Genomic DNA, 14,737 nt, shown 5'->3' with positions numbered 1-14,737 from the left:
CGAGTGCACGCGCCGGGCGGAGCGCGCAGGTGGGGCTGCGCTCGCCGCGGTGTGCCCCGCGCGGGTCCCCCGCCGGCCGGAGGATGGGCGCCGGCGCCCCGGAACCGCGCCCGCTGCTGCTGCCCCCGAGCCCGCCGCGAGCCCGGCGTCCGGCCCGCGCCCTGCGCTCATGTATGTAGGCTGGGCGCCAGCCCCCAGGGCTGAGGGTGCATGTGGGGTGTCCGCACCCAGCGCGCCGGGAAGCGCTGGGAGCACAGTTCCACCTCTCACTGCTCGGGAGGACCTCCCCCGGACCCCGAGTTTGCAAATGCGGGTGGGAATCGAGGTCCATCTGGCCGGGGCAGGAAGTGAGCACAGGACAAGATTGTCCTAGCTCTACGGGGGGGAGGGGATTTTCACCGGGTTAGGGGGTGTGAAGACCCCCTGCAGCGAGCCGGATGGAGGGTAGGAAGTAGTGGGGAGGGCAAGGGGAAGGGAGCTGGGTTGCCGCACCCTGCAGCGTCTAGGGTTCTCTTGGCCCCTTTGGGCGACAGAAACTTTGGGATCCATGGAGGCTTTCAGAGATGGGGAGAGTGAGAGGGACTCGCCCCCGCCCTGCATCCCCAGCCTCCCCAACCGCCCACGGTGGTGCTGCCTGGGCACTTCTGCTTCACCGCTACGACCCCCTCCAGGGTGAAAGCGATTAGGAGCCCAGCGTCGCAGCCTGCACGGGGGTTTCTCATCAATGCTCCCGGTCGCCGAGTGGCTGGCTGTACACGGAGGTGGGGATGGGGACGAGGGACGGCTGAGGTGCCGAAGCCTCCGGAACCCCCGACCCCGCCGCCGGGGGTGGTCGGTGACATCCTTCCGTGCTTCTGGGCCTGGGGAGGAAGGCGGGGGAAGAGGCGTCTGCTCCCTGCACGCGAGGCATTTAAAAAGTTGTTGGAGATGAATCACGGGGTCCTGGGAGCTTTGTTAACCCCCTCCCGCCCCTTTTCCCAAACGCCCTAAGGCAAGACAGGGAGGGTTTCCCTCCTGTCTTCCTGCACAGTCTTCCTTGTCCAACTCCACTGCGGAATTCTCCATTTAGCAACGGTTGGGAAAGTGTGGCTGGCACCCAGGGGGGCACATCCCGGGCTCCCGGATTATGTGTCTCTCTCCGAGTTTCGCAGGAGGGCGCGGGCCCGGCTCGCTGCCTTCCCGCAGCTCCGGCTCCGCCACCCGCCCAGGGCCGTCCCCACCGCCTACCGCGGCCACAGGAGGAACGCGGCGGGCCGGTGTTTCTCCCGGAGTTCGCTTCCACGTCCGTCTCCACCATCTGTGAGGTCTCAGAAGCCGGCTGGGCAGCGACGCTGGGCATGCTGCCCCCGCCCGCGTCGTGCGACTCGTTAATCTAGAGTGCTGCCGGGGCCGGGCGGCGCGGGGCCGGGTGGGGGCCGGGCGCGCGCGGGCCGCGGGGCTCAGCTGTGCTGCTGTTCTCTCCGCAGGGACGGCGGCTCCCGGCTGGCGGCGGCGCGCCCCCGGGCTGTGAATGCGACTCGCCCCTCGGCCGCGCTCCCCGCCCGCCCGCCCGCCGGGACGTGGTAGGGGATGCCCAGCTCCACTGCGATGGCAGTTGGCGCGCTGTCCAGTTCCCTCCTGGTCACCTGCTGCCTGATGGTGGCTCTGTGCAGTCCGAGCATCCCGCTGGAGAAGCTGGCTCAGGCGCCGGAGCAGCCGGGCCAGGAGAAGCGCGAGCACGCGTCTCGGGACGGCCCGGGGCGGGTGAGCGAGCTCGGGCGCCCCGCGAGGGACGAGGGCGGCAGCGGCCGGGACTGGAAGAGCAAGGGCGGCCGCGGGCTCTCCGGCCGGGAGGCGTGGAGCAAGCAGAAGCAGGCCTGGGCCGCCCAGGGCGGGGGCGCAAAGGCCGGGGACCTGCAGGGCCGGCCCCGCGGGGACACCCCGCAGGGGGAGCCCCCGGCCGCCGCCGCCCAGGACGCGACCGGCCCGGACCTCGCGCCCACGCCGGAGCCACCCGAGGAGTACGCGTACCCGGACTACCGCGGCAAGGGCTGCGTGGACGAGAGCGGCTTCGTGTATGCCATCGGGGAGAAGTTCGCGCCGGGCCCCTCGGCCTGCCCTTGCCTGTGCACCGAGGAGGGGCCGCTGTGCGCGCAGCCCGAGTGCCCGCGGCTGCACCCGCGCTGCATCCACGTCGACACGAGCCAGTGCTGCCCGCAGTGCAAGGAGAGGAGGAACTACTGCGAGTTCCGGGGCAAGACCTACCAGACTCTGGAGGAGTTCGTGGTAAGAGGCGAGCGCCCGCCGGGCCACTTTGCACCTCCCACAGCGGGGTGAGACCTCTCTGCGCACTATGCGCCCCCACTTTGAAGAAGAGGCGCGTTCGTTCTGGTCCTCAGAGGCGGACAGCGCTGTGCTCGCGTCCCCTCAGCGCGATCTCCCATATCAGTGCGGAGGTAATCTCTAAAGCAATGTGGCCAATGCACGGCCTTGCCTTTGGTCTTTGGGTCTTCGCCTTAGAAGGGTACAGAGAGGATGAGGCCCGCAGCAGGGCAGGGACACCCCAACACTCATTGGCTCTGCTGTTAATGTTCAGCCACTGCTCCTAATTTAAAAGTGTTGCCGCTGAAATGCTCAACCTGTTTTCAAACACAGGGTAATTTGCCGTGCCATTTGGGATACATCCTTCAGCTAATAGCTAATTAAGGAAGACTAGTCATATAAATAAGCCATTTCCCTAGATTACATGTTGGGGTATCATGCAAATGTTCTAAAGAATGAAAAGGCAAAGAAAATGCTTGCTCATTGGATGCCAACGGATAGTGGAGGGCGAGAACCAGAAGCTCAGTTTATGGTTACAAATTGTTTGGTTTGAGGTCAGGACTGGTAAGGAGATTAAGAGCAGCTGGCCATGTCCCAGGGGCCTACTGTGTGGCAGGCTTGATGCTGCATCTTCCACATGCATTAACTTAGTTCAACCTCATACCACGCAGGGAGAGAGATTATTACCTGTGATCTCCAGTTGATGGAGAAGAGGAAACTGAGGCACAGAATCTTTAAATATCGTGGGGAAGACAAGGCAGCTGTTCAGCCGACTCTTGTGCTAGGCCAAGCGGTTCTACTCCATATTGCCCCCCTTTCGCCCTACATCTTATGGGAAACAAAAGGCCAGCCCCAGTGGGTGCAGGTTTGGTTGGATATGCTGGCCACGTGTGTGCTGGGGGAGCGCTAACAGCCCTGACTCTCACAGGTGGCCTGTTCAAGGATGCGAGACTCTCCATCTGGATGGCCCCAAGGGGGCTCACCCTGTGGCCTGCTCAACGTGGCCTTGCCTTGGTACATGGGAGGTTTCCTGGGTGGAAGGGGGCACCCTGGGGCTTGCAGCCTCCAAAGCTATGCAAAAAGGCAGGAGTCCCCCAGAAGCCAGCCTCTGAGATCTGCACATTTGGAAATGCCAGGATGTGAGGGCACCGAATGAATTTCAGGAATAAATACCCAGGGGTATAGAACTAGACAGCCAGGAAGGATGGATCTGGAGATAAGATACAAAGTATGGCAAGCATGCTAGGATTTAGTCAGGAAATGGGTGTCCCTCCTGGCCTTGCCAATAGCCAGCTGCATGACAGATACAAAGCGTTGGTCCCCTCTGGAGTTCTTCTTCCTCATCTGCAAACCACAGACTCCAGACCTGATGCTGAGAGTGTGTCTCCAGGCCCTCCTGGTCAGCACAGTTGTTCACTCCGGGCCTTTGGAGAAAGACAGATTTGTTAAGAAAATCCTATGAATAAGGCTTTGGCCATAGGCCCTGAGTGGGGTAGGAATCTTGTTCTCAAAATGTTCTCTGACTTGTGGGAACCAGGGCCCATGCCTCTCCAGATGTTTCCATGTGGAGGCAAAGGTCCTTGTGCAACGCAGAGGCAGCACCTTCCCTGCTGGCCTGGGGCAGGGCTAGAGGAAACGGGCCCAACCCGCTAAAGCTTTTGAGTTTGGGGCTTATAGGAAAATCTAGGAGTTACAAGAACAAATGCAAATTGTTCATTTTTAACTAATAACATGTATGGCTTGCACTCTATGTGGTGTTAAGAGTTCTTTCTTAAGAATCTCATGAAGTTGGCCGAGGAATTATTGCATTTCTGATCTAAAAAGCCAGAACACATCACAAGGTGCCCATTCATCTACCTGAGATGGCAGATAGAAGGGAGAACCCAAACTTCTGTTTTTGTAACTCACCGCTAAGTGCTCACTGCCAACAAGCTGCCCTCGCGTTCAGGGATGGGGGGGAGTTCTTATCTGATTCCTGTTTGCAAAAATCAGTGGTCAGTCAGTAGACTGTGTTTTAGACTCTGGAGACGGGACATGTTAGAGCCACAATGGGACGTTGGGAAGATTATCATCTTGGGAAGAATCAAGATCCCAGTGAACCCATTTTTAGGGTATTAAGTGCATCTTTTCATCTTCAAGTGACACTTTATTTGTAACTTTCATCCCGTCATTACCGGCTGCTGGGAGGGACACGTGCGTGAGTGCATGTCGCCTGGCTGCTGCGAATGTTTGATTCTGTGCTTGCTCCTGTAATAAGCACAGTTTCATCATGAGTTCAGTCCCAGACATTGTACCTATCACGCTCCTTCCTTTCTCTTCCCATTGTAGGCATGACCCCAAGTCACCATGGTTTTGTGCAAGTCATTTTGTGTCCATGTTTTTGTTTCCTTCCATGTCCAAGGAAGGATGCAGCATGCAGCATGAGAAGAATGGCCTAGAATGGAATAGGGTCGTCCACAGGGAGCCCAGGGCGGGGGAGGGAGGTGCTGTGGGTCTCAGTCCTGCGGAATTGTGGTGCTGAGCACCAGGGCACAACCATTGTTCACCTGCCTGCTGAGGCTATTCTGGCTTCTGAGAGAGAGAGAGAGAGAGAGAGAGGCCGGGGTCTGTGGTTTGCACAGCACAGTGAACGCATCTGCTGTCTGAAGCGCTTTGCTCTTCTTGGAAGAGGACGTAATTGAAAGGGAGGTTGTGGGTACAGTAAGGTTCTGCTCGAGGTGCTGTTTACTATAGCAAGGAGGGAGGTGACAAGGAGGCCAGCTCCGGGCCTCCTTCCCTGGGAGGCACACAGGCGCTTAAACCATCCGCTCTCTGCCCTCTCTCTGGGCACTGGAGGCTGGCTGCTCACCGTGGGCATGGCAGAGCTGTCCCTTGTGTCCTGTGCCTGTCATGCGCATTCAGCCCCAGGGAGGGCTCAGCCTCTCTTCTTTCTTGGACACGTGGCTCCCTGCCCAGTTTGCACTGCCAATTCCGCCTTTCCTTTTCTCTCCGAGCTCCCGACCCCATGACAGCCTCCGTTCCTCACGGCCTGGTTGATCTCAGCCAGATGTCAGCAGAAGACCTCACTCACTGCTTCCACGGAATCCCATGAGGCTGCTGGTAATAATTAGAGCCCTATCCGCATTTTTCTGGGGATATTTGCAACTTAATTTGTATATGCAAATAAAACTGTAGTTACGATAGAATTTTCTCCACTGCCTCTCAAATTATACCAAGCGTTTGTCACCTTAGACCAGCAGGTATCCAACTTTGAATAAGGAAACCTGTCTGTGGGTTGATGTTTTTTATACCTGAATGGTATTTTCATGTGCTGTCTGCTTCCTGGGGTCTATTCATTCGCTGGGGTTTCCATAACAAAGTACCACAGACCAGGCGACTTAAACAATATAGATTTATTGATTTACGGTCCTTCAGGCTGGAAGTCTGAGGTCAAGGCATGGGCAGGGCTGGCTCCTTCTGAGGCCTCTCTTCTCCGTGTGCAGATGGCCACCTTCTCCCCAGGTCCTCACCAGGCCCTTCCTCAGGGTGTCTGGGTCTAATCTCCTCTCCTTAGAAGGACACATGTGTCCTCCTCACATCAGATGGGGGCCCAATTGTATGACCTCATTTTAACTGAATTTTCTCAGTTGAGACCCTGTCTCAAAATACAGTCATGTTGGGAAGTGCCGGGGTTAGCCCTGGAACCTGTGAATTTGAGAGGGAGGACCTGATCCAGGCTGTAACGTAGCTAGCTCTAAGGGGCATCAAAGGCCAGAGTTGACCTCATATGCATGAGCCCAAGGAAATACAAGGAATGGGAGGTGAGGGAGGCTTCATCAGCAACTATGATGGAAGAAAGAATTTACAAAGAAAGCACAGAGTGATTGGTGATAAACTCAGTGCCCATGAAGCAGAGTCAGGCAGCCCACCCAAACCTCTGATTCTGTGTGCTTTCCATTCTGAGCCTGGCATTGGAATGACTGTACTGTGCATGTCCATGGAGCCGTGCATCAGATATAATCTGTGGGTTGTTCTCAGGGGCTCTGTGGAGCCTTTCAGATTCGCCCCGATGGGTACCAGGCGGACCAGCAGCAACCCAAATTTGCAATTTACAGAGGGTTTCCCCAGCCCCTGGGGGGACCGTGAAGTTAGAAGTGGGGTCTGCAAGCTTGTTTCTGTGTTTTCTAGAACTCAATCAGTTTCCACGATTCTTTTGGCTGGTGGGACACCCGTGCGGTCTGTCCACAGGGCTCTCGTAGTTAGCAGGAGCTCTGATTGGCAATTGTGTTGGTCTTTGAGGAAAAAGGGAAACTGAATTATTAAAAAGCTCTTGCTCACTCGACCGTCTTCCAAAGCGTGGAGGCCTGTGGAACGGGAGGCAGCTGGGCAGAGATCCACAGGTGAAGGAACTTGGGGCCGCTGGGCCATCCCAGGCTCTCCCTGGGCATCAGTGTCTGACCCGTGATCAACCGTGCGGCAGGATCTCATTTCCACAAGTTTAGTCATGAAAACATTCCATTTAGTAATGAAAACATGAAATTTGGAATCAGAGCTCTCATAAGTAGATCTATCACAGGAAAACGTGGCGGCAGAGAGAAGGACACGGTCATCATAGTTTTCAGTTCCCCGGTATTTATGCTCTTTTGGCGGATGGTCACTTCACAGAAAACAAGACTATTTTTACTTATGTTTGCAAAGAAAATGGTGTCAAGCTGTGTAAGGCTCATGTTCGGAGGTCAGCCCACGACTCCTGCTTAGTTCTGAGTCAGATTTTCTAAATTATGGACATATCAGCTTCTGCCTGTCTGTCCAAAGCCATTTAACCAGTCACAGGTTCTTTTTGTTTTGTTTTGTTTTAAATTTATTTGTTTTCTTTTTAAAAGATTTATTTTTATTTATTTGGGAGAGAGGGAGAGAGAGTGCATGCACACAGGAGCGGGGTGGGGAGTGGGTGGAGGGAGAGGGAGAAGCAGACTCCCTGCGGAGAACAGAGCCCAGTGTGGGACTCAATCCAGAACCCTGAAGTCCTGACCTGAGCCAGAGGCAGGTCAGACACTTACCTGACTTAGCCACCCAGGGGCCCCTAAATAGTAACAGTTTTTTAAAAGGAGGAAGTCTGTGTGCTGTCTCAGGAACTTTCAGATGGGGGCGGGTGTTGACCTTTTAAGATCTGGCAGTTTAGTCACCTGATCAAAGTCGTGGAGCCTAGTCAATGCTGGAACCAGGCTCTGAATCCTAGATTGTGGCCCGGTGAAGGCTGTGTGCTTCCAACCATACCGTCTTATGTCGGCGACCAAATGGGGATGTGGTGAATTCTAGGTAGGGGAGGAAGGGACCGCTCCTACAGGTTTAGAACCTGCCCCACACTTGTGTCCAATAAATGCTCGGTCAGCTTGGCCAAGTGTTTATCTATGTGGATTCCTGCTACATTCAACTCAGGCCATCTAGGACAAAATAAAGGCCTGAGATCCTGTCCTTCAAAGTATGACATCTTGAGTTGCAGTGAGAACAAAAGCGCTGAGTTCCAGGAGCTCCCTCAGGGCAAGGGGGCAGTGGACAGCACCATCAATCTCCAGATGCGGGCAAAACCCCGGACTTTATCAGGCCGACAGCAGGCAGACTGGTGGCCTAAAGCCAACTCCAGCCCAACGAGGTGTCCTGTTGGGCCCACCACACATAAGACATTTCTTTGCCCGTATAGATATTTAACAAATGGGACATTCTTCTACATACCCAGATTGCCAATTTGCTGTCAAAATGGAATGATTCCTAAATGGTGGCCATCTGCCAGAGCTGTGCTGGGCTGCTCCTTTCGAAGGGCATTGGCTCCTCAGCTCCCCATGTCTCCACTTGGCACGATTTACCCTTGGCTTTACAGCCACATAGCTTTGGAACGCCTCTGTGGCCACAGGGGGAGAAATGTCCCCTTAGGAGCCCAGATCCCATGCTGTCATATCCTACCCCTTCAGATGGAGCAGAAAGTCAGCACCTTCTAGAACTTTGAGGACTAAGTACTTACCATTTAAAGACGTCCGTGTGGGCCATTTTCCTGTGGCATCTTGAGTCCCTGAGCAATTCTCAGACCTCTTTTTTTTTCCCCCCAATGGTACAGAATGGAGAGTATCCTGATTATCTCTCCATTTATGAAAAGTTAATGAAGTGTATGTGAAAGCAGTTTGAACCTACGAATCTCTGAACGAATTAAAAAAACAAAACAAAACAAAAACCAAGAAAGTCTGCAGCTAGGTTAGTGTGGTGTCTAGGTATGTCCTGTTGAGTTTGCATCTTGGGGGAGATGACTGCCCCCTAGCAGGGTGTTTGGGCCCTGGCAAGACTTCCTGCAAAGGCTCTCCATCAGGGAGGGGCTCTCTGGGGCTTGCCCATATGTATTTTCTCGGCAGGTGGGGTCTCAGAACCTGATAAATCCCAACAAAAATCTGTTCTTGCTTTTTTTAATTCAAAAACATTGTTTGGGACAAATATTTGCCAAGCACTGGACAAGATGCTGGAGACATAATGTCAAGCTTTGGAGTGCTTCCAGTAAACAGGCAGTGACCCGAGAGCGTGTGATGGGCTGTGAGGAGCATCATGGGGCTCTGCGGGGTACACAGGTGGAAACGGCCCATCCAGACTCTGTGGCTGATGGGTGGTTTTTAAATGACTGAGCGATCCTGGGGCAGGTTTCTGGGGAAGAGTTAAGAGTCTGTCTCAAATAGAGCTTGGGTAGAGGCTACAGTTTTCTACCCCAGCCTACATACCCTAAAGCCATCCTTCGTGGTATGTTTCTGACCACATAGCTGGAAATCCAATTTTTTTTTTTCTGTTTCTGTTCCAAGCCTGAGATTCTGCCAGCTGGATTTCACTTCTCATTCTATTTCTGTCGGGCACTGGGGTGCGGCCAGGACATGGAGTGCCTTTCGAATCTGCAGAAAAGGATGATGTCAGACATCTGCCCATGGCCCCGCGAGTTCTCTTGGAAGCCCTAGGCCCGTAGAAAAGTATAGGGATGGAAAATTAAGATGTCACGTGGGTCTGAGCATTTCCAGAAATGATTTTGCCTTAAACACGATGAGACCACCCCTTGCTTGCCTGGGAATATGGAAGAATGATAGCCTGAACACCTACCGCTTACCAAACTCATGAAGTCCCAGATAGCATATACAACCCATTTTCTTAAGAGCACAGCTGAAACAGATAAAAAAAAGAAAGAAAGAAAGAAAGAAAAAGAAAAAGAAAAAGAAGAAAGAAAAGAAAAGTAAGAGAAATTAATCCCCAGAGGTAGAATCCAGGCAGGAAAGTCAGCCTTATCATGGTGGCCATCAGCAAGCAACCCCTGATACCTGGGACCCAGGCCTTCAATACTCGTGGCCAGGCTGGGGCACATGGCAAGCCCAGGGCCCCAAGCGGAGAGCATCGGATCAGGATGTGACTCATAAGGGTGTGCTCCCCCGAAGAGCATGTCCTACAAGGGGGCAGTGCAGACTGCCTGCCCCAGATGGGCCTCAGGGCTGAGTTGAACAGACAGGTTTGCTCTGAATATTTGTTGTCTCTAGTGCCCACACTCTCTTACGAGCATGAAGCCCATATTCATGCTTCCCTGAGTGGTCCAATAAAAAGTCCAGGTGGGATATTTTTGTTTAAAGGAGCCACAATTACCTGGCAAAACCAAATGCTCCCAGAAGGAATGCACACTCCATGCAAGCTATAAAGAATCCCCACAAATAGTGTTGCCAGGAATGTGACCGCACAATGAAAATTACACACAAAAAGGGGCATCATCCCCAAGGGTCCACCAAGACCAAGGTAGTCCAGTAAGACTCAGATGTTGGGACATAAATGAGACTACTTAATACACAAATATATATATATATATATATATATATATATATATATATATATATATGTTGAAGTAAACTGTATGAGTAAACCAAATGAGCATATTCCAAGTACTAGTCAGTTTTGAAAAGGAGTTAGAACTTGTATAAAGGAATGATAGAATAGTTTGAACCAATATTCCTGAGGGTTCAATAGCTCGTCAGATAGTTTATGGGACAATTCAGCAAGCCAACAGATAGATTTGAAGAAGTCTCCCAGAGTGAAACAAAGATGTGCAGATGGATCATAGGAAGGAGATGTTTTCATATGTGGAGGACAGGGAGAGAAGATTTAATATGGGTCAGATCAGAATTCTGGAAGGGGGTAGTAGGGACTATGGGAAGGGTTATGAGGGGTTAGCATGCCAGACCTTCTATTGGAAAGACTGCCGTTCTCCAATTCAGGAATCCCCATGAATCTAAAGAAAGATGAACAAAATGACACCCCTAGCCATATCATAGTGAGATGGCAGAACACCCAATGCAAGATATTTTCCGAGCAAACAGAGAGAAAAGACTTGACCTGCAAAAAAGCAGTAACTTAGCGGACGTCTGACTTCTTGTCAACAGTGGAAAATCCCAAACAGTAGGAGAACATCTTTAAAGAGCAAAGAGAAAAGAAGAGTTAATCCAATTTATGTATCCAGCAAAACTATCCTTTAGGAAGGCACCTGAATGAATATATTTTTATTTTTTTAAATTGTATTTATTTACTAATTTATTTAAAGAGTGAGTTGGGGAGGGGTAGAGGGAGAGGGAGAATCTCAAACGGACTCAGCACTGAACACAGAGCCTGACTCAGGCTCTATCTCACAACCCTGAGCCCAAAGCAGGACTTGGATGCTTAACTGACTGAGCATTTCGATCAAAGATATTTTAAAATAGAGCATGCCATCAAACAAATCATTGCTGAAAGAACTTCAAAATGCAATCGAAAGGATGAAATCCAGGGAGGAGGAACGTGACCCTGGAAGCTAATCCACAGAGCTAAGAGGGAACAGAAGAAAACTTTTTGCTCACTGAAGTGTAGACCCCTGGTTTTCCATTGGGGGTCATGTTGAGGGGACGTTTGCAATGTATGGGGACATTTTTGGTTGTCATAACTGGGGTGGGGTGGGAAGGTGGTCTCCAGGCTGAGTTTTGAGTTGGGAACTTGATCCTTGAACAACTACGAAATGCCATTAGATAAGACGTAAATGTTCTTAGAAAAAAGTTACTGTGCGTGGCCCAGCTAGCTCAGTCTAGGCTAAGTCATGCCACAGATGAGCAGTTCCAAGGGCCCTTCCTGCTTTCCAGGGCTGTTGGTCACAGATGCTGCCAAGTTCTTATGGCCGTCCACTAGGTAACTCAGAAATAAATAGTATTGTCTTTACCAAAATCTACCACATGGGCTGGTCCATATAGACTGGACCTTCTGTATGGTCCCTTTGCTATCCCCATAGGCTGACAGGCTACACTAATGTATTTACCTCGTTCAACTTTAAGAACAGTTTCTGACTTAAATTTGACTTTCAAATATCATGTGACTTTGAAAAAGTTATCTCAATATCTCCGTAGAGGCTTAAAGCAGATAAGACACAAACTTAGTTTCAAACAAGCCATGACTCATTTATTAATTCCCATTTAGGAATTAGAAGCAATAACTGTGCTCCTTGGTCACACTCTTGAATAGTTGACAGTCCTGGGGACACAGGGCTGTCGGCCAGTGGACAAGCTGTCACAGTGGCATCTCTGTCCCCACAGCCACAGCTGCAGGGAGTTCTCAGGTGGCCCGGATGCAGCGGTCCCTTGTCTCACAGGGCAAGCCTCCCCTGTGCACCTGTTCCTCAACCCACTGCTGGCTTCACCGTGTCACACACGCAGACATATCAGGGGTGCGTGGGTTGGAAGAGAAAGAAACCACACAAGGCCACTGCCTTTCCTTGGGCCTGTGCAGAGCAGGGAGGCAGGTAGCCTGAGGGATGAGCTGTGCTGTGACGTCAGCCTCTCGGCTTAGGTCACTTCCCACTGATGGCAGAGATCCCCTTTTGTCCCCGTGGCTCCCAGGACGCCAACGAAGAAAACTTCTTGCTCTTAGTGACAGCACAGGGCAGCTGCCACAACTTCATGGTTAGCCCTCAGGTGCCACAATGCCCATGCCTGAGCCCAAAGAGGATGTTTCTTGTAAGAGAGCTCTGCAGCATCTTCTCCACCCAAGGGAAAAACCCACAGGAAGGAACTTCATTCACTGGAGAAGCAGCTGGCAGTGTCCTGTTGTGATTCTAGGATCCTCTGGAAGAGGCTCAGATTCAAGAGGAATGCAGGGCCACTGGTGTGAGCTGACAGTGCCCCCACCTGGGCTTGGGCTCCAGCACCCCCTGGGTAACTGGCTGCTGACACACGCCGAATGGAGCTTCAGGGCCACCAGACTCTGACCTCAGATGCTGTCCAGACGGGTGCCTGCGTGGCCACCTGATAGTTGGGGAGGGTGAGCCCTGTTCCTGAAACCTGGCCAGCTTTGGGCAGAGGAAATGGACACCCTCCTTTGGTCGTCTTCATTCCTCCCCACTGAAGATGAGCGTTATACTGTCATCTCAAATGAGGAAGGCCAGAAGGAGCAGCACAGTTTAGTTTTCTTCCAGGGTAAGAGTGTGTGTGTGCTTGTGAGGGTCTGTTAGATTGAGGTATGCCTCTTGATTTCAGTGCATTGTTTTTTCTATTTTTTTCTAATTTGTCACAGTCCCCACCATTCCCTATTAGCACCTCATTCACCACCTTATTTCCTTACCTGACAGGCCCCTGAAAAATGTTGAATTTGTGATCCTTGGGAGAACCAATCACATGTTATGCCCTCATACCCACCTTTTAAAAGCCTCCTCTTTGGAAGACATTTAATTCCAGTCCTTTTTATATTAAGAGAGGACAAAGCTTTCTGCTCAGGGATTACTTTTCACCCTTTACTCTGATTCTAAAACAGAAGGCTTTCAATCTTCCCATTTTTAAAACAGAGAAGTTTGGCTTTTACAACATTTTTCACAGGGTCAGTATCGACCTGGTCTGCCCCCAGGCAGGTGGGAGAGCCCCATAGGGAACGTGTCCCTTCTCTTAAGGGCTCAGTTTAGGAATCTTTGAATGAGCAGAGCTTCTTTTAAAAACCTTAACATCACCTGCTGCTGGGGTGAGTGGATAGGGGCCCCAGGTGGTTCTCGAGGCCTGCGGTCATGGCGCCTGGTCTCTCCTTGCTCTGCTCTATTTGCAGCGGCTGGGGGCTGAGGCACCATGAGTGCGCGTCTCCCTCCACCACAGAAATGGATAGACACATCTCTCCATTGTGGAGGCTGGGAGTGGGATCTGATTCTGTTGAGGCTCAAAGATGGCCATATCCACCTGTGCTCTCCCACAGTGGAGAGAAAGCCCAGAGTGATCACCAGGCTCTTCCTTTCCTTCAAAGGGCACTAATCCTACTTAGGCTCCTAGCCCCTCCGACTCAGCTCCTGACATCCCCACCTCCTAATACCATCTCACTGGGGGGGGGGGGGGGGGGGGACACAGACGTGCAGTCTGTAACAGAAGGCCAGATTCTCTGTTCTGCTTTGGATCTGACCATGTAGTCAGGGCATTCCAGAATGTTCCCCAGGTCTGGATCTTTAGCCCAGAAGGAATAACCTTCTTCAGTTTTGTCAGCTGTTCAACTGCTTGCTGCAGAGCGAAAAACGCCGTGTAGACGCTGCCGGCATCCTTCCCCGCTCTCTGAGGTGAGATCCCACATGCTCTGTATTAATCTGAGGGAGTTCGTCACAAGAGGATTTGAAAGGCGTCCTTAGACAGCCAGTCTTGCCACAAGCTAAGCCGTAAAGAAGGAAAAGTCATTCTTTGATGTGGCGTTGGGTTGTCAGACTGTTGCACTGTTGATCTGTTGAGCGGTAGGAGGGGCGGCTTTCTTCCCAACACTGGAGACCTGACAGCTTCTGGGGACAGTTCTTAATTAAGTCCCTTTGTGTGCAAATCCGCTCTCTGACAGAGAGTGAAAGACAAAGAGAACAAAAACACAATCTTTCCCGCAGGGCGCAGGAAGCAGAAGCTTTCTGTTGCTACAGGGCCAGTGGCTAGTTTGGGGGGCTGGAAGGGGGCTGAGGACAAAAACCCATTAATTGGGGGTGCAGAAAAGAGGGCAGAAAGGCACGCAGGGGTCCGGAGGCATCCTTGCTGCTCTGACTGGTGGAGGGAGCCTGGAGAACAAGGGCCAGCAGGTGCCTCAGTGTCCCTGCTGGACCCTACTGCTGTCCTGTGTGGAGACAGAGCTTTGCAGTGCCTTGGCTGATTTAATAAGAAGATTTCAGGTAAGGAACCAGAGGTGACCTCAGAGGAGGAGTTCGTTCCAGGTGACAGCACACAGTCCCTTGTCCCAGGATTGTGCAGGGAGTCGGGAGAGGGAGGAGGACGAATTCAATGAGCTCACGACAATCGCACGAGTGGCCTGGTGGTCCGCGCCTGGACCCTGCATTCGGGCTGCTGCTGAGACTTGGGTGTAGTCTTTGGCAATGCACCAGACGTGTGGGTGTGTTTCATTTGGGGACGGGAGAAGCGGGGAGGAACCACAGTTG

At 52.3% G+C, this 14,737-nt stretch overlaps 1 protein-coding gene across 2 annotated transcripts in view; it reads left to right on the top strand.

The window, feature by feature from the left end:
* Positions 1 to 1,392: 1,392 nt before the first annotated feature.
* VWC2 (von Willebrand factor C domain containing 2) overlaps positions 1,393 to 14,737 on the top strand; it is a 101,423-nt gene continuing 88,078 nt past the window's right edge. For both annotated transcript variants that reach the window (XR_009352754.1, XM_059170640.1), the window contains exon 1: positions 1,393 to 2,265. Coding sequence is in view for 1 of the 2 variants with exons in the window: in XM_059170640.1 (XP_059026623.1) it covers positions 1,570 to 2,265 (696 nt within the window). In the remaining variant the exon portion in view is untranslated. The remainder of the gene's footprint in view (positions 2,266 to 14,737) is intronic.

Source organism: Mustela lutreola, chromosome 4 (assembly GCF_030435805.1).
Source record: "Mustela lutreola isolate mMusLut2 chromosome 4, mMusLut2.pri, whole genome shotgun sequence".
Lineage (NCBI taxonomy): Eukaryota > Metazoa > Chordata > Mammalia > Carnivora > Mustelidae > Mustela > Mustela lutreola.
The sequence above is the reverse complement of the archived record's forward strand: the minus strand, read 5'-3'. Positions and strand labels throughout refer to the sequence as shown.